General features: G+C 53.0%; 1 protein-coding gene across 1 annotated transcript in view; it reads right to left on the reverse strand.

Annotated features, from left to right (window-relative positions):
* The window catches only part of INTS1 (integrator complex subunit 1), a 28712-nt gene extending 12146 nt beyond the window's left edge, over positions 1-16566 (reverse strand). Inside the window, exons 1-29 of the mRNA XM_081338183.1 lie at positions 16377-16566; positions 14885-15169; positions 14446-14642; positions 13790-13927; positions 13086-13245; positions 12659-12764; positions 11800-11986; positions 11001-11146; positions 10614-10755; positions 9705-9881; positions 9474-9582; positions 9175-9295; positions 8989-9066; positions 8522-8679; positions 7582-7678; positions 7356-7447; positions 6770-6830; positions 6400-6597; positions 6158-6287; positions 5257-5436; positions 4460-4609; positions 4097-4276; positions 3642-3746; positions 3142-3309; positions 2396-2507; positions 2009-2170; positions 1700-1846; positions 1475-1573; positions 290-414 (exon numbers count right to left, since the gene is read on the reverse strand). Coding sequence (XP_081194309.1) covers positions 290-414; positions 1475-1573; positions 1700-1846; positions 2009-2170; positions 2396-2507; positions 3142-3309; positions 3642-3746; positions 4097-4276; positions 4460-4609; positions 5257-5436; positions 6158-6287; positions 6400-6597; positions 6770-6830; positions 7356-7447; positions 7582-7678; positions 8522-8679; positions 8989-9066; positions 9175-9295; positions 9474-9582; positions 9705-9881; positions 10614-10755; positions 11001-11146; positions 11800-11986; positions 12659-12764; positions 13086-13245; positions 13790-13927; positions 14446-14642; positions 14885-15169; positions 16377-16434 — 4068 coding nt within the window. The 5' untranslated portion in view covers positions 16435-16566. The remainder of the gene's footprint in view (positions 1-289; positions 415-1474; positions 1574-1699; positions 1847-2008; positions 2171-2395; positions 2508-3141; positions 3310-3641; positions 3747-4096; positions 4277-4459; positions 4610-5256; positions 5437-6157; positions 6288-6399; positions 6598-6769; positions 6831-7355; positions 7448-7581; positions 7679-8521; positions 8680-8988; positions 9067-9174; positions 9296-9473; positions 9583-9704; positions 9882-10613; positions 10756-11000; positions 11147-11799; positions 11987-12658; positions 12765-13085; positions 13246-13789; positions 13928-14445; positions 14643-14884; positions 15170-16376) is intronic.
* Between the last annotated feature and the right edge of the window lie 861 nt (positions 16567-17427).

A 17427-nucleotide genomic window follows, 5' to 3' on the forward strand; every position in this document is an offset into this window, starting at 1 on the left:
ATGGGATGCCTGTGAACACGTCAACCGGCTCGTAGGCTGTCTTATCCAACAAGCAGAAGAATAAGCAAGTTCTTTCAAGCTTCATTTCCCAGAAAAAACAGTCCCGCTTGAAGCAGTGCAGAACAAGTCAGCTGGAACTGGCAAGGCTGATCTCTCTGTTCTTCTCAAAGATAGGAATAACGTCTCCAACATCAGAGAGGACGTGGGAAGCTGGAGCTGCCTGCCTGAAAGCAAGGGGGAAACTAGGCAGGCCCATCACCCCAAAAGGAGACAAGGCAAAGCCGATTACCTGGAGGAGGATACCCGCCAAGTCGGCCTCGGGACTGACGATAGGGAACTGGGCTAAAGCTCGGCTCCTTCCTTGCCCTTGAGGAACCTCGAGGCTGGATTTGATGCGTGGGGCATCATCGCTCTCTGATCAGAGAGACAAACGAAATCTTGTCAGTGGGACGGTAAAGCCCCCTCCCTTTCTTACACACACACACACACACACACACACACACGCACACACAGAGTTTCCCCCACAGTGATGTCTATGGATCACCCAGGTCTTGGTTGTCCCTAAAGTGCTTTCCCAAAAGGCAACTGGACTTTCTTGGGTGTGGTTTTTTTCCTTGAAAACATTTCACTTCTCACCCAAGAAGCTTCTTCAGTTCATGAGCTTTGGAGATTAGAATGGCCCCAACCCTGTTAGCTTTTCATAGAGGCTTAAAAACCTGGCTACGCTCCCGAGTTTGGGGCACCGCATAGGCTAAGGACCCCCATCTCCTGACTATGTTTTTTCATGGGCCAGATTATCTTGCCCTCGTGTGTCCTTTGAATTAGGTGTCTTCACGCTATTGCTTTTAATGCTTTCTACTGTTTTAAGTGTTCCGTGCGCCTTTGGCGTCCAGTCATGCCGGCCACATGACCACGGAGACGTCCTCGGACGAGCGCTGGCTCTTCGGCTTTGAAACGGAGATGAGCACCGGCTCCTAGAGTCGGAAACGACTAGCACGCACGTGCGGGGGGGGAACCTTTACCTTTACTGTTTTAAGAAGTTTTTTTATTTTTTATTTTTAATGGTTGTGTGTTTTGAATTGCAAGCCGCCCAGAGTCTCCTACGAAGTTGAGGGGGGTCCAACTATTTTCCAAAGCACCGAAAGGCAAGACAAGAAGCAATGGTTGGAAACGAGCCAAAGAGAGAAGCAACCTAGAATTAAGGAGAAACGTCCTGACAGTTATAGAACCATCAATTAACGGGACGGAAGTTGCCTTCAGAAGTTGTAGGCGCTCCATCGCTGGAGGCTTTTAAGAAGAGACCGGACAGCCCTTTGTCTGAAATGATATGGGATCTCCTGCCGGAGCAGGGGGTTAGACTAGAAGACCTCCCAGGTCCCTTCCAACTCTTTGGTTCTGTGTTCCGATTACTGAGAGAGGTGGCTGTAGAAATCAATCAAACCCATAAATAACGGCTGAAAGCTAAATGCCGAACCTTGGTGAGACGGCAGGGAGGCGGTGAGGAGGGAGTGGAAGGTCTGCCCGCCGATAGCTCCTCTTTCATGCTGCACCTCCACAAGATGGGCCATGTAGTCTGTAAGGGGACGAGAGGAGAGGCCTCCATCAGAGTCGTCCTAGGTGGCTTTGGCAGAATCCCCAAAGGCACGGAAGAGACTCGAGGGAAAATCCCATGCCCCCCCCAAAAAAAAACATCTTTTACTCTTGTCCATGATATTCTGCTCCAGCGTCTGAGGGTCGTGAGAGACGGTTTGATCCAGATACTGCAGAAGTTTGCTCATGCTGGAAACCGGGATGCCAAAGGACTGGACAAACAGCAGCAGTTGCTGAGGTTCCAGGTCTTGCAAGGCTGCAATAAAACACCCCCAAATTCAACGCCCTCCGAAGCAAAAAGGGAGGCGGCTTTCTTTCCGGATCCACCCTGCTGACGACAAGCCAGCAGAGGCAGCCATTTCTTCCATAATCGTGCCAGACGGACACGGCCTCGGCTTTTTCCCCCCAACCTCCTCACCTGCATCCACCAGCCGGGGCACCTCGGAGCGAATCATGCGCAGCTTCAGCCAATCGGGGAGAAGCAGGGCCTCTTCGGAGGTGTCCACCAGGAAGGCTGTGGGGAGCAGCTTCTTCTCGGGGAACCAAATGTCCAGCAGGGTGTAGAAATCGCCATCCTCCGCTTTAAAGCAACGTTTAGAGGAGACATGTCCAACTTGGGTCAACCTGAAGACTTGTGGACTTCAACTCCCAGAATTCCCCAGCCAGCTCTGCTGGCTGGGGAATTCTGGGAGTTGAAGTCCACAAGTCTTCAAGTTGGACGCTGCTGAAGTTGGATGGAACATAACCAGCGCCTGAGACTCCCTCCCCCCCCCACGGGTCGCTTTCCCAGCAAGCGTTCCTTCACCTTGAGGGGGTCCGAGGGTCAGCAGAATCACCATGGCGTGGACCACCAGGATGTGCATGGTGGCAGTTTCTCCACCACTCCAGCGAAGGAAGACCTGGTCTTGGGACTCTGACTAGAACAGAAACGAGGCAAATGAAGAGAAGCCCGTCCCCATGGCTCAATCCCACTCCCTCCTTCTTGGAAACAGGGTCTCCCTCCCTCCCTCCCTGATCGGTGGGCGGGCGTCTACATCAGCCGGTCAAATGCTGGTGTTTTATTTCACATTGTCTTAACAGAGTAGCACAGCTGGAAGGGACCTTGGAGGTCTTCTAGTCTAACCCCCTGCTCCAGCAGGAGACCCTGTGCTTAGTTCCAGACAAGTGGCTTTCCAGTCTCTTCTTGAAAAGCTCCAGGGATGGAGCACCCACCACGTTTTGCCGATTCTTGCTTTGAGGGGTTTTTTTTATAAATCATACGCTTCCATCCAAAACAGTGTTTCTCAAGCTCAGCAACTTTAAGAAGAACGGACTTCAACTCCCAGAATTTCCCCTCTCCACTAAGATGCAAAGCCTTCAGCTCCCAGAATTTCCCCTCTCCACTTAAGATGCGAAGACTTCAGCTCCCAGAATTCCTCAGCCAGCATGCTAGCCGAGGAATCCTGGGAGTTGAAGTCCATCCTTCTTAAAGTTCCCGAGGTTGAGAAACACTGCCCTGGAAATGCAAATGGAAAAATATGACCAAGAGGAAGGGAGGAGAGAGGGACGCACCCAGTTGTAAACCTCGTCGCCTTCTTTGGTGTGGCGCATGCGTTTGATGTAGCGCGAGAAGATGGAGAGCAGAGCCACCAACACGGAGTCGGACTCCGAGCAGTAGGAGAGCTTCGAGAAGAGGTGAGACATAATGGTGGATCGCTCCACAATCAACCTGGCCACATCCTGCAGAGGGGAAGAGGAAGAAACACAGAGCAACGGAAGAACGAAGGCATCAAGCGGAGATCAGAGAAAGAATTCAGCTCTTCTCTCTGCCGAGTGTGAGCGAAGGCGGCCAAGGTCACTTCTCTCTCCAACTCTGAAGGACAGGGCCAACTAACACCCACCCCAACCCCTTTCTGGAGAAGAGTCCCCCTCTATCTCTGGAGGGCACGACACGACGTGTGCCCGGCTGAGGAATTCTGGGAGTTGAAGTCCACAAGTCATCAAAGGGCCAAGTTGGAAGAGCCCTGTGCTCTCGGGACCTCCTTCTCCCCACAACCCACGACTTCTCTCACCAAAGCCAAGTCGTTGTGTTGGCCTTGTTCCTCCACCGGAGCATGCTGGGAAAGATAGACCAGGTAAGCACTGATGGTCTGAGGGTCTGTCTCCATGTGGATGGCCTGGCACGGGAAAGCAAAGGGAAAGCAACATTACACCCTCTGGGGTGGGGGAGGAGGAGGGCGCTGGGTCAGAAGAGCCTTTCCAGGATCAGAACATTCATCATTCATTCATTCATTCATTCATTCATTTATCAGATTTCTATACCGCCCTATTCCCCGAAGGACTCAGGGCGGTTGACAGGGCAAAGTTAAAAACAGTTAAAACAGTACAAAAGTTAGAATACAGTTAAAATTAAAATAGAATTAAATAACGTTAGCCCAAATTTAAAATTTAATTTAAAATTTAAAAATTTAAAAACCCCTCAGTCCAGGCCAGCTAAATAAAACCACCAGGTTTTTAGGTCCTGCACCTGCTGCAAAGCCACGGCCGTCGTGGTCCGGACGCTGTCGAACGAGGGCAGCTTGGGGAGGTCTCGCAGAAGCCACTGGTAGCTCTGAAGCAGCTCGAAGTCCCAGGAGTCTTCCTCCATTGGGTGCTCTTTCTCCTCCTTCTCGTGGAGGGCTCCTTCCGAAAGCACCAAGGACAGACCCTGGGGGGGGTGGGGGGAGAACAGAAGAGCCGCATCCAGCCTGAGCTGCCTCTGAGCTAAGGTCCACTTCTGGCCAAACTCTGGCTGGCAGCCAGACGGGGAAAATACGTTCTGCCTAGCAAGAATCTGGCTCGCGTCCTTCTCTGTTCTAAACCGGGCACTGCTTTCCGCTGCTTTCCTTACCTTCATGGCCAGGACCCGCGAGGCCACCTGGGATGAGCTGAGGCGTCTGAGGAAGTAGTCCAGCACCTCGCACGTGGTCTGCTCGTCCGCCGTGGGTCCCAGGAGCATGTCCTGCAGACGGCCGAGCAGCTGCCTCTGCTTTTGCTGCCTCTGAGAGGGAAAAACACCCGCGCAGAAGCGGCACAAAGTTAGGACTTGGTGCCCGCTTCCCTACTCGCTGCAGAAATCCGCTCGGCAATTTTTTTTTGGGGGGGGAGGGGGAGCTGTGCATCTGAGAGCCCCTTGCAGGAAGGATGAAACTCTTGTTCTTCAACGTGCAGGTAATCCTTGACTTACGACCACACTTGAGCCCAAGGCTTCCGTTGCTAAGCAAGACAGCTGTTGAGCTCCCTACCCCATTTCACGACCTTTCTTGACACAGCTAAGTGAATCCCTGCAGCTGTTACAAGTTAGCAACACGGTTGTTAAGTGAATCTGGCTTCCCCAAGGATTTTGCTAGTCAGAAGGCTGCAAAACGGGATCACCTGACCCCGGGACGCTGCGACCGTCAAGCGTCTGAATTCTGATCACGTGACCCTGGGGATGCTGCGACGGTCGTAAATGTGAAAAACGGCCCTAAGTCGCTTTCCCCCCCCCCCGGTTCCGTTGCAACTTAATTAAATGGTCGTAAATCAAGGACTGCCTGTAACGTGAAGGCCAGGATGATATTCCTGGTGTGACAAACAAATTGGTCATCCGTCTTCCCGACTCGGCTCTTTGGATTTTCGAATAATGGCAGCCCACAAAAGCCACCCAACCTGCCACTTCTTGGCCCGCTGCTCTTTGCTCTCCCCTTCCTCTTCGTCCTCTCCGGAGGCCGACTCGTCAGCCGCGTCGTGCAGAAGGAACTCGCAGAGGCACTGGACCGGCAGGACGTCCAGCGAGCCTTCGCTGGACTGGACGAGGTCCGCCAGCCACGGCATGGACTGCGAAGAAGCCTAACGATGAGGAAGAGGAAGGAGGCAGGAATCAGTCGGGGAGAAGAGAAGCAGAGAGCGGACCTAAGAGGGTTTCAATTTGGGGGGGCTGCGGTGGAATGCGGGGGTTCCTTCCCAGAGGCCAAAAGAACGACAGCCGGGTTTGCACCGTCTGGTGGGCAGGAAGAGAGCAAAGGTCAGACCCTCCCCAGCGGTCTACAGAACGGAGCTCTCATTATTGCAAAGAGTTGCTTTAGCCTGGCAAGATTCTGTCTGTAGGTGAGCAACAAGCAACGGACTACTCAGAAGTAACTCCACATCTTGTTCTTGGTTTTTTTTTGGGGGGGGGCCCTGATAGGAGCTCTGCAAGCCTGTAGAAAAATTGGATAATATTGTAGTTCCAGGGATATCAAATAGGCCAAGCCAGTGTAGTGCCAGGCTGGACTCAAAAAGAAATACTGTTGCTCCTTCTCCTCTTTAGGATCGATATTCAGCGGTAGACTGCCTCTAGTTAGGGAGGTTCCATTTGCCAACGGCTGACAAGCACGGAGATCCCTCTTCCAAGGACCTGCCCAATCCCTCTTTCAAGGCCGACGGGAGCTCACTCGATCTTCCGCAAGCATCACCCCATTTGGGGCTCCCTCCACCCCTGGGGGGGGGGCGGTTTCTCTGGAAATCCTGAAAAATGTACCATCTCCAGGATCTTTCTAGGCTGAGCCTCCCAGCCTCGTGTGCTCCTCACCTGCCTCTGGATGATGTTGAGCAGGAAGTCGGGGTGCCGGCTGCGACACAAGAGGTGCCCCAAGCGCAGAGACTGGTTGAGGCTCTTCACCTGATCCAGGACGGGCTGGGGCGGCCTGCGAGGAGGCCCTCTGCGGAAGGAGAAACAGCCGGTGAAGAAGCAACGGGCCGAGCCAGCCTCCTCGGCCCAGCTTCCCAGTCTCCTGCTAGACCTAGGAGAATCCCCCCCCCCGGGCTCCTTACTGGGGATCCAAGCTGGTCAGCTGCGAGAGCAGGAGGCTGCTGCTTTCGGTGATCGTCTGCTTGGTGGAGGCTGCGGCCAGGTGGCCCTCAAAGGCCAGGATCTCCTGCTTCTCCCGCTGGGAGGTCTGCAGTTCGCGACTGATCATCTCCGTGCGGGTCTCCTCGTCGGTCAGAGTACAGGGAGGGTAGGAGTAGTTGCTGGGCAAAAAGAGGGGGGGGGAGAACGAGTCCCTTTTAATGACCCAGCCGTCGGATGTTACGCCGTGAGAAAAAAAAGCTCAAAAAAAATAATAATACAATAAATCTCCATTTAACTTAAGACAAGAAAAGAGAGACGCGTGGGACAGACTCCCCCCCACTTTGAACCTACTTGGTCATCACCATCTCCATGAGCATCTTTAGCGTGGGGTAGTCCTCCCAAGCCGTCAGACCTGCCAATCAAACCAGAGGAGGACGGGGAAGCGGGGGGGGGGGAAACATAATTCAGAAGCCTCGCAGGGAGCAATCCGAGGGCCCAGCAATGCCTCGAACAAAATCTCACGGACGGATGATTAGGATAATTTTAAACCAAAAACAATTTGTAAAGGGGACTTTTTTTAAAAAAAAAATCTTACACCAGTAAAATACAGATAGTCCACAACTCACCGCCCCGAGTCCCTTGGGAGAGGGGCGGTATATAAATCCAAATAAATAAATAAACTTGAACAACAGCACATTTAGCGACCGTTCAGTTATAACGGCACTGGAAAAAAGTGACTTATGACCGTTGTTCAGGTATGACCCCCCCCATGGTCACAAGATCAAAATCAGGATTCTTGGGGGTGACGTGATCCCCTTCTGCGACCTTCCGACAAGCAAAGTCAATGGGGAAGGTCGGATTTACTTAACGACCGTGTTATTCGCTTAACGACTGCAGTGATTCACTTCACAGAAAGGGATCCTGCAGCATGCCTCACCGATGTTTTCCGGATTGAACGCCGCAACCACCAGCAACAGAGGCCAGGCTTTCCAGTAGAGGGTGGAAATAGCCAGATTTGGAGGCTGGTACCTACGAAGACATGATCCTGTTATAGGTTTTAACAAAACAATGCAACGTACAAAGCAAAAACCAGGACAGAACGGGCCTTATTTTGCCGTTCAAAAACAACAACGACCACCAAGGACGAATCTCTCCACGGTTACCCCGGAGGCAGCTGGATGTTCTCAGGATGGTGGTAGGTGCAAAGGTTCAAGACGGCATCGATCAGCTGAATTCTTTCCACCCTTAAGACTTCGAGATCTGAAATAAAAAATGGCAGCCCGGTATAAACAAAGACAGGCCCGACAAATCTGCACGAGACTGAGCTGGATTTCCACAGTGGCGACTAACAACTTACTGAGATTCCTTATTCAGACAACGCAGGGGACCAAGGAGGAGAAGATTATGAAAGAAGCCTAGGGGATCCTCGACTTACAACCGTTCCTCTAACACCCATTTGAAGTTACGAAGGCTCCGGGAAGAATGACTTGCAACCGATCCTCACGCTTATATGAAAGTTCTGCGTCGCTGCAGTCGTCTGATCCCAACCAGCCTGTATTTATGATGGTTAGAGTAGGCCCGGGTCATGTGGATCGCCACCCCTTCCCAGGGGACTTGGCATAAGCTGGGATCAAGAGCTGATGCTTCACAGCAGAGGCAAAGAGCCAGGGGGTCAACCTCCAGCTTGAATATCCAAATAAATTGCAGGATTGCTTTTGTTGCTAAAAAACTTCCTGCTTTATTGAATACATGGCATGATGTGTGGGCGAAGGAAAAATAACTCTAAAATCCCAAAGCATCTAACCGTACCATGTAACAGTGACACTCCCAGCCCAAAGCCCCCAGACTTCCACCTAGCTCATGTGAATAAATTCTCTTTGTTATGAGAACCCTCTGCTATCTTCTTCACACCTGCTAGAACGTCCTTGAAAGGTTTCCAGACAGCCTTCTCTCAGCGAGAGAGAGGAGGACTGGAAAGGTTTTGTTTCTCTAACTAACCCAGTTGAAAGCACCATTCCCCCATCCGCCCCACCCTTACTCTTAATGGCAAGATGAAAGCAAACTTTCCCTCCCGAGGCCCTGAGAGGCTCAAAGGAGGCTCACCGTCCGCCTGCACGGCGGCTGCCCGTTTGACGAGGTGGTCAGCCAGCTCCATGGCGTCGGCAGGGCCGAGGGGAAGGTCCCGCGACAGGCCAATGACCAGGATGCGCATGAGTGTGTCCTCAAGGATTGGCACTTCGGAGCAGAGGCGGAGGAAGAAGCTGGCCAGGAAGCAGGGGGGGGGGGAAGAGATGTTTAGCAGGTTGACACTCAGGGCAACAGAGGAGAGACCGACTTCCCAACAGTGCCTTGCTTTCAATAAACCACCAAAGGTGGTTTGAGTACAAGGCCAAGGCACTGATTATGCTTTCCAAGTCACAAGCAGCCGCTAGCAGCAAACCTGAGCCTAGCACACTCTGTGGAACGTGCACGATCCAGAAGCATGCAAATTCCACCCCAAACCCTTGACACCCCCACCCACCCCCACCCCCACTGCAGGGCTCTAGGTTCAAGTCAAGTTTCAGATTTACTTGCGGTCGCTCTCGGGGGGCCAATTGTCCCATTTGTAGTAGGTCTCCGGTTGCTCCGTGAACAGGACTTTGTGCAGGCTATTTAAAAAAAAGAGAGGGGGGGCAAAGGTGGACATGGTAAGCTCTCGGGGAGCCCCCCCCCTTGCAAGGAGGGCTTCCCTGACCCCCATCAGTCTCTCTCCTTACCAGTGTATGTATTCTTTGGGAGCCAGCTTGGTGATCGAGGGCACCACCGTGTGCAGCCACCAAACAGCGTCCCGCTGGATGGCTGCGATCTGGTTCTGGAAGGCCCGCAGCCCTTCCAAATCTGGGGGGGGGAACGAGAGGGTCCAGCTCTTCTTAGGACCGAATCTGGGTTGGACCGACCCCCAAATCAGTCGTCATCTCCCACCCAGAGCCCTCCATTCCCCAGGTCCAGCCATTGGCGAGGATTCGGGACTCCCCTTGGTCTCCATGCCCAGCCAAACTACCAAGCAAAATCTTACTTTTCTTCTCGCCTTTGTCCCAGGCCACGCCGGCTTCTTTCACCTGGGCGGTGATGCTGAGCATCATGGAGACGGCCAGCAGGTCTGTGATGTGGATGACAAACCGGTCCTAAAAGAGCCAGGGGAGAGCGCTAAAACACCCGTGGAGCCCCGAAAGGAAAACAGTAGGGGGCGCTATTGTGGGACGTGAATATACGAAGTCCTCGGCTTAGGGCCATGTCGGGTCCTCACCTTGAACTCCATTTCGGCGTATTGCGGCTCCTTCCGCTCCTGCATGAGTCCCAGGCAGAAGGCCTGGAAGTTGATCTCGTGCTTGGTCTGCTTGATGATCTCCCGCAAGAGAGCCCGGGATGCTCTCAGATAGTCCTCTTTGTTGGTCAGTAAATCTTGGAAGACCATCGCCAGGAACTGAGGGGAGGAGAGGGGAGGGGAAAGGAGAGGGGAGGGGAGGTGTGGGCAGAGAAGAAATGAGAAGCGGAGAGGAGAGGGATGAAGAGGGAAGAAAGAAGAAGTGGAGAGGGGAAGGGAGGAGAGGAGGGGAGAGGGAGAGGAGGGAAGAAAGAAGAAGTGGAGAGGGGAAGGGAGGAGAGGAGGGGAGAGGGAGAAGGGGAGGAGGGAAGAAAGAAGAAGTGGAGAGGGGAAGGGAGGAGAGGAGGGGAGAGGGAGAGGAGAAGAGAGGAGAGGAGAGGAGAGGAGAGGAGAGGAGAGGAGAGGAGAGGAGAGGTAAACGCTTCATGACAATCAGTGGTAGGACAAAAAGCCAGACCAACCAAGCTGATTTTCAAATACAGTGAAGGTCGAGCAACGAACGTCATCCAGAAGAGCTTTCAAAAGGGCTTTCTTACAGAAACCATGGATCTCGATGACACAGACTGGCAAGTCCTCCAGAGGGACAAGCCTGCCCCTTCCTCACAAGAACAGCGGCCCTGCGTTATTACAAAACTCAACGCAGTGGGAACCCAGCTCGTCCCTCCGCAGGTTCTGGCCAGATGTCTGGAGCAGTCAAGTGAGATTGGGGCAGCACAAAACCCCAGAAACGTTGGGCGTTGGAAGCAAGGAAGGGGAAACAAACGGGACTGTCTCTTCCTTGGCTTCACTCTCTTGGCACTCGCTGAATCTGGGGCTGGACATCCGGCATACCTTGGGTGCTAGCTCCGGGCTGTGCTGAAGGACCGTATACAGGATCTGCATATTGTTGGGGTTCCTCGCATTGGACAGTTCGTTGAAAATCACCGATTTCACCACCGTGCCCAAGTTGTCCCGGTGAGCGTTCAGCAGCTCCCTGGAAGAAGCACCGAACTTAAAGAGGGGAGACTTCTCACCCCAATCCCAGCCAGCTGCCTGATGGAAGATGCACTTCCCACTGCAGGGCTGTCCAATCTTGGCAACTTTTAAGATTTGTAGGACTTCCAACTCCCAGAATTCCCACGCTGGCTGGGGAATTCTGGGAGCTGAACTCCACAGGTTTGCAGGTCTTCCAAGTTGTCCGAGATTGGATACCCTTGGCCCCCATTTGTGTCTGCCTACCTCACGCAGAGCATGTAGTGATTGAGGAGGACTTTGGGCTTCAGGCGGATCTTGATGAGGTTGGAGACCACCTCCACATCCTCGGAGCTGTGGGTGCTGCAGTTCATGCAGACAGACATGAGTAAGTCCTGGGCTGGTCGAGTGAGCTGTAAAGAGGAGGAATTTCAGAGGGATACACGGGCCCTGCAACAAACACCAGATGGGTACGATGGAGAAAGCCACGCTAGATCCTTCATCACAAACCCTTCAACTATTGGCCCATTCCACTCAGCATCTTTTTTCTGAGTGGCAACAACTTTCTGGCATCTCAGGAACACGAGATCACATCAAGAGGTCTTTCCATCACCTGATTCCCCGTTGGCTCTTGAATTGTGAAATTTATTAAACCTGTACATTTCATGCAGTGCACCCCTAAGCACGGACCTCTCCTCTCCTCCAACATTTTCCGCCCTCCAATGACAAAAGTTGGGCAGTGCCTAAATGAAGTGCACACTGTTCCAAAATTGTGTCATCTTCAAGACGAAGGATCTTGAGCGGCCAACCTCCCACCAAACTCCAGAGTGGGTTTCGGAATCTGTGGTGGATTCTTTAGTTAGAAATTGCCAGGTGCAAAGCAATCCAGGTACAGCCAGGACCCACTCCCAGGCCAAGCTATGCCTGATAATTTCCCGAACCAAGCCCAGAATCAGCCAGAACACAACAGGTGGTGAGTTCCCATCTACTTCACCTATAGGCCAGTCCGATCAGAATTCACTCCATCCCACCTGATCTCCTACCCCAAGGTAGGAGAAGGCCCTACCTTGGGGTTCTGCAGCCACATTTCCAGTCTCTGCACAGCCATCTGCCGGATCTCTTTGTAGCCGCAGGTAGCGGTCAGCAGGCGCAAGAGATTCCGAGAGACGCTATCCATCGGCTGGCGCCTGTTCAGCTGGTCCCGCAACATGTCCAGGACGTATTCCTCCACGCTCTCCGCTAGGTCGTCATACCTGGGCCAAAAGAGGGGCAATTTTGTAAAAGTTACCTGGTGCTACTAGGAAGCAACTGCACCTTAGTCCAGGATTCAGGGTTGGCCCGTCAATACATCAAAATGGAAAAGGAGAAATAATTCTTGGAGCACAACTCAAAAGGCAAATTCAGCTATGTTTACCTGAAGGAAAAAGGCACTCAATTCTCACAAGAGGCCCAGAATTGTTCTTAAAATGTTGAGATAACTGGGGTTTTTTTTAACTGCTTCCAAACCCACAGATCCCTCTCCCCCAATTTTTCTCTACAACAACAATCCTAGACTGGGTTGACAGTAAGGGACTGGCTCAAAGGGACCCCGTGATCTTCCATGACTTGAATCTAGCCGTCTTTGTTCTTTTCTGCTTCAGCCGCACCACCCCTGCTCTGACAGCGCTGGGACTAAGAGAAAAACAGCATTCCCTCACGGCAGGAGAAGTGATCTACTTAGGTAAAGAAGGTAGCGTTGGGGAAGCCTGTTTTTTTAAGAACAAGGTTCCCAAAAGGTCATGTACAAAGCTAAGACTGAAATGTCCCTTGTCCCCGAGACAGGAAGTGCTCCAGGTTGGAGTGTCTCAACCTGACAACATTTTTAACCCCTGTGCGTAACTTTCCTGGGGAAACAGGAAGACAAATAGCAGAGAGGAAGCTGCTACCTGGGCATCAGGTGGGCCTCTTGCTCAGGACTCATTTTGTCCTCAGCAATCAGCAGCTCGCTCTGACTGTCTTCTTCCTCTGGAACGGAAGGATGTGGGCTGTTTCCTAGAAAGTCACAAACAACAGTTATCCCAGAGAATCGCAGTCCGCCTTCAAAGGTCACAACTATCCCTGGTTCACAGGGAAAAGTATTATCTTCAACCTTGGCCTTGAACCCCCGCCCACCCACTCTCTGCCAGGACAACTGTAGGCTCCTAAAGGGATTTGTCCCTGCTTCTTATTAACCGCAGTTTAAGGTTGCATGGATTTAATCATCTGTAGCAAAGGGTTAAGCACCTCGGCGTCCCCCCAATATTGTCAAATCCTCCAATCCGACAGATTCCTTTCCTTTCCCATCTTTTATCGACTGCCAAGGAGTCCCCTTACCAGCACTGAGGTCCCCTCCACCGCGTCCAACCTCTCCATGTGACAAAATACTCTTAGGGGGCATCTTTGTGCCGAAAGCCGTCTGAATGTTTTCCACAAAGGTCTTGCAGTGGGGGCTGTCCACCCAGATCCGCTCCCCCAGCGAATCCTCCATGTAAACCTAGAGAGGGGGGAGAGACCGTCATCTCTTCCCTGAAGTGTTCCTCAACCCTCTAAGGCAGACATGTCAAACGCAAGGCCCGGGGGGGGGGCGGATCCGGCCCGCGAAGTGGTTTCATGTGGCCCCCGAAGCCATCCTGGAAACAGTGAGGGAACGGCCCCCACTGCCTTGGCCCTGGCCCAGAGACCCTCCTTCTGCCAGAGACCCTCAGATCTGTCCCACTCCTGCCCAGGCCCCCATAGGCACCCTCGATGCGAACGATGTAGAGCTGGCCACGCCCACCCAGTAGGCCAAACCCACTCTAGCCACGCCCACCCAGTAGGCCATACCCACTCTAGCCACGCCCACCCAGTAGGCCACGCCCACCCTGGCCACACCCACCCGGCCCCCTGAGAGCAACCGCCATGCTGATGCGGCCCTCAATGAAATGGAGTTTGACAGCCCTGCTCTAAGGGAAGGCTCTCCAACCTTGGCTACTTTGAAGACTTGTGGAATTCCAATTCCTCAGGCCAGCAAAGCTCCCCCTACCCTCAAGTCAGCCCACCTTGACAAAAATCTCAGGCCAGTTTTCATCTTCCTCGTAAGCCGCCATGAGAAGGTTACAGGCCAAGACAGACACCAGGCTGTTCCCTTTGGCTTTGAAGTTGATGGAGGCATCTCGGCGGAGAAGGCTGCACAGCGCCTGGGGAAGCAAAAGGTTCCTGAGCACGAGGGGGGGGGGGGAAAGCAGTCGGAACGCCAGTCCTGCTGGAGAAACTTTAAGAATGGGCCTGGACAGTTAAGCAGAGTTGGGCCACACTTGAACTGATACGCGTAAATTGAATTTCTACTTTTTAAGAATCTGGGGTGGGTCTCAGGGATAAGAAACCTTGCGTGAGGTGGGGGGGGCCACAAAGAAGGGGGGGTCCACTTCTTCTCCAAAGCGCCTGAAGGCAGGACAAGAAGCAATGGATGGAATCTAATCAAGGAGAGAAGCAACTTGGAATTAAGGGAGGAATTTCCTGACGGTGAGAACGATTAATCAGTGGAAGGGCTTGCCTCCGGAAGTTGTAGGTGCTCCAACACTGGAGGTTTTCAAGGAGAGACTGGACGGCCATTTTTCTGGAATGGCATAGAGTTTCCTGCTTGAGCAGGGGGTTGGACTAGAAGACCTCGAAGGTCCCTTCCAACGCTATTATTCTGGTCCTGCCTGCCCCTCACCTCAATCACTCCTTCGGTGGCGAAGATATTTGGCTTGATTTTCGCCAGGTACATCAAGGTCAGGTAGAGGGTGATGTCAGGCTTGGCCCGGTTCATTTTCAGCTGTTTCACAGATCCGCACAACACCCCTTCGATGCGGTCATCATTGCCTTCGGCTTCGGCAGCCTCAATCTCATCCAGCAGAGCGTTGGGGGCCACTGTAAGCAAAAGGAAATCACAGCAGCTGTTTGGCAGTCCAAACTCCCACTAAACTACCCAGGCACAGCTGGATATTTTAAGGAATTACAATGTGCCCTTTTCTTACTCCACTTAGTCAAAGGCATCTCAAAGATCACAAAAGCATTAAATACCTGCCTGGTAAAATACATTTGCACTGATAAATTCCCGTCCCCAAAATTTGGAAAGAGGGAAATCCTGCCCGCCCCGCCGTAGACTTCACCTTCAATAGGAATGACCGATGGCTCTTTGATGGAAGGCGAAATGGCTCGCTTCTCAGCCACGGCAGCCTCAGCCAAGCGTCCCAGAGCACTGAGAGGGGGTGTGGAGGAAAGTTTGGGGCGCTTGGCCAGTCCAGAGGTGCTGGACAAGGCGGAGGATGCCGCCTCGCGCTTCCGCTCGGAGGGCAAGCCGGATGATGTCGGCTTGAGCAAGGTGGCGGCTGTCTTGGATTCTCCCACCTGGCCCTTGGAGCCCAAAGCGATGAAGTCTCCCGGAGGAGGGTGGCCTAAGGCAGGAAGAGAGAAGAAAAAGAACATCAGGTAAGGCCGTGGGGAGCCCCAGGACGCTTCCTTCTGAAAGAAAAGACCCAGAGAAATCCCCATGTAAATAACTTGGGCACTGAAGACACGGCTTGGCCATTGAGGCCGAGGACTCCAGGGGGACACGGAGCCCATCATGCGGTCGGTTTGATGGAGGCATGGGGGCTTTTGTATAGGGGCCTATTTCTGTAGGCTGCCTGGAGTCACCATGAGTTGGAGAAGGGCGGTCATATTAATTTTCTTAATAAATAAATAAATAAAAGTACAGCTAGTCCTTGACTTACGACCACAACTGAGCCCCAAATTTCTGGTGCCAAATGAGACATTTGATAAGTGAGTTTTTCCCCCCCATATTACAACCCTTTCTTGCCACAGCTGTGAATTGCCCCAATTGTTAAGTTAGGAACACAGTTGTTAAGTGAATCTGGTTTCCCCACTGACTTTGCTTGTCAGAAGGTCGCCAAAGGGGATCACGTGATCCGGAGACACCGGACCTGTCACAAATGTAATCACCAAGCATCCGAATTTTGATCACGTGACCAGCGGGGATGCTGCAACGGATTTAAAACGGCCCTCAGTCACTTTTTTCAGTGCCGCTGTAACTTGGAGCAGTGAGTAAACGAACTGTTGTAAGTCGAGGAGTATCTGTAGCCGTTCTACCATCCAGAGACTGGCCAGCCAAGAAAGCCTCCTCTCTTTGCCGTGGGGCAGAGGGGAGGAGGAACATCAGCCCTGTGAGGTAAGCTAGCCCAAGAATCCAAAGCTAAGCAGGTCAGGCCAAGCCTATTTATCATTATTATTATTATCATTATTATTATTATCATTATCATTATTATTATTATTTTAAAAAAACAGACGTTAAGAGAAGTTGGCCCCTCTGAAGGAGCTTCCCTCAGAGGAAGGGAGGGTCTCGTCTCAAAGACTTCCTCTGGCCTGGACTCCGGTTCCTTCGACCTGACGGGGGTCTTGGATGCAGCTGGTCCTCCTAGCCCTCCCCCCTCCCCCACACTGGAGACCACCACCTCCCCTCTGCGGTTCCACACGTGCCCCTGACACGCGTCTTCTGGGGACACAGAAAACCCTCAGCAACTCTCTTGCAGAACACACACACACACACACACACACAGGGGGTCCATGGAGGACCCCCCCAACTAAAGCAGCCCCCCCCCTCACCGGAGGGCTTGGCGACCGCGCTGGGGCGGCGCGCGGCCGCGGGCTTCGGCCGGTTCATCCTGCGAGGGCGGGCCAGCCCCCCCCGAGGGGGTTTTGGGGGTCCCCGGATGGGAGGGGGCGCGGACTCCCCCACCTCCCCTCCCCCAACAGTCAGCGGAGCTGCCGGTTTCTCCCCGGCTGCCAGCCGAGATGGAAAGGAAACCGGAAGTCCTGCTCGTTGACCCGGAAGCGGCCCCTCTAGGACAGGAGGTGGAACTGCAACCTCTTCCACAGAGCCGAGTCGGAGCGGTAATCTTAGGGCCTGTGGAGGGAAAGGATGGGCACAGCGGCCCCGCGCGGCCGAAAGGGGTAACCGCATCTCTAAAGATAGCACTAACCTGGCAAGGACCACAGCCCTTTGAATCAGTCCGAACTGAACTCCTGGCAGTGGGCAGAGTCAGCCTGCAGGGCTGCATTCTAACCACTGCACACCATGGGAGGGAGGGAGGGAGGGAGGGAAGGAAGGAAGGAAGAGCAAAGCACTTAAACCTTAGATACTAGGTCACAGTGCTTTTCAGCTCCAAGTCAGGCATGTCAAACTCACGACGTCGAGTGACGGATTGAGACATTTTCCCCACTGCCAGCAATGGGGTGGGCGCGGTTTCGGTGTGATGTACCCAGCCCGCAGGCCGGCATTTTGACATGCCTGCTCTAAATGGTTTACAGAGTCAGCATGTTGCCCAGAACAATTGGAGTCCTTGTTTTACCGACCTCGGAAGGATGGAAGGCTGTGTCGACCTTGAGCTGGTCAGGATCGAACTCTTGGCAGTGGGCAGAGTTAGTCTGCAATCCTGCATTCTAAACACTGCCCCATCACAACTCTTAAAGAACCTGGAAGCTTTTGTGGCAAATGTCAGAATGCATGTTCAATTGGTAGTGGGCATTTTGGAGTCGCGGGATTGGAGGAAAGGCAGTGCTGCGAACCCTCTGCGCCTGGAAAGGAGCCCATCTTCACCTGCCATGACTAGAGGGATGGGTTTGGTTCTGAAACAGCCACACCACAGAGCACGAA

This window comes from Vipera berus (assembly GCF_964194415.1).
Source record: "Vipera berus genome assembly, chromosome: 13".
Classification (NCBI taxonomy): Eukaryota; Metazoa; Chordata; class Lepidosauria; order Squamata; family Viperidae; genus Vipera; species Vipera berus.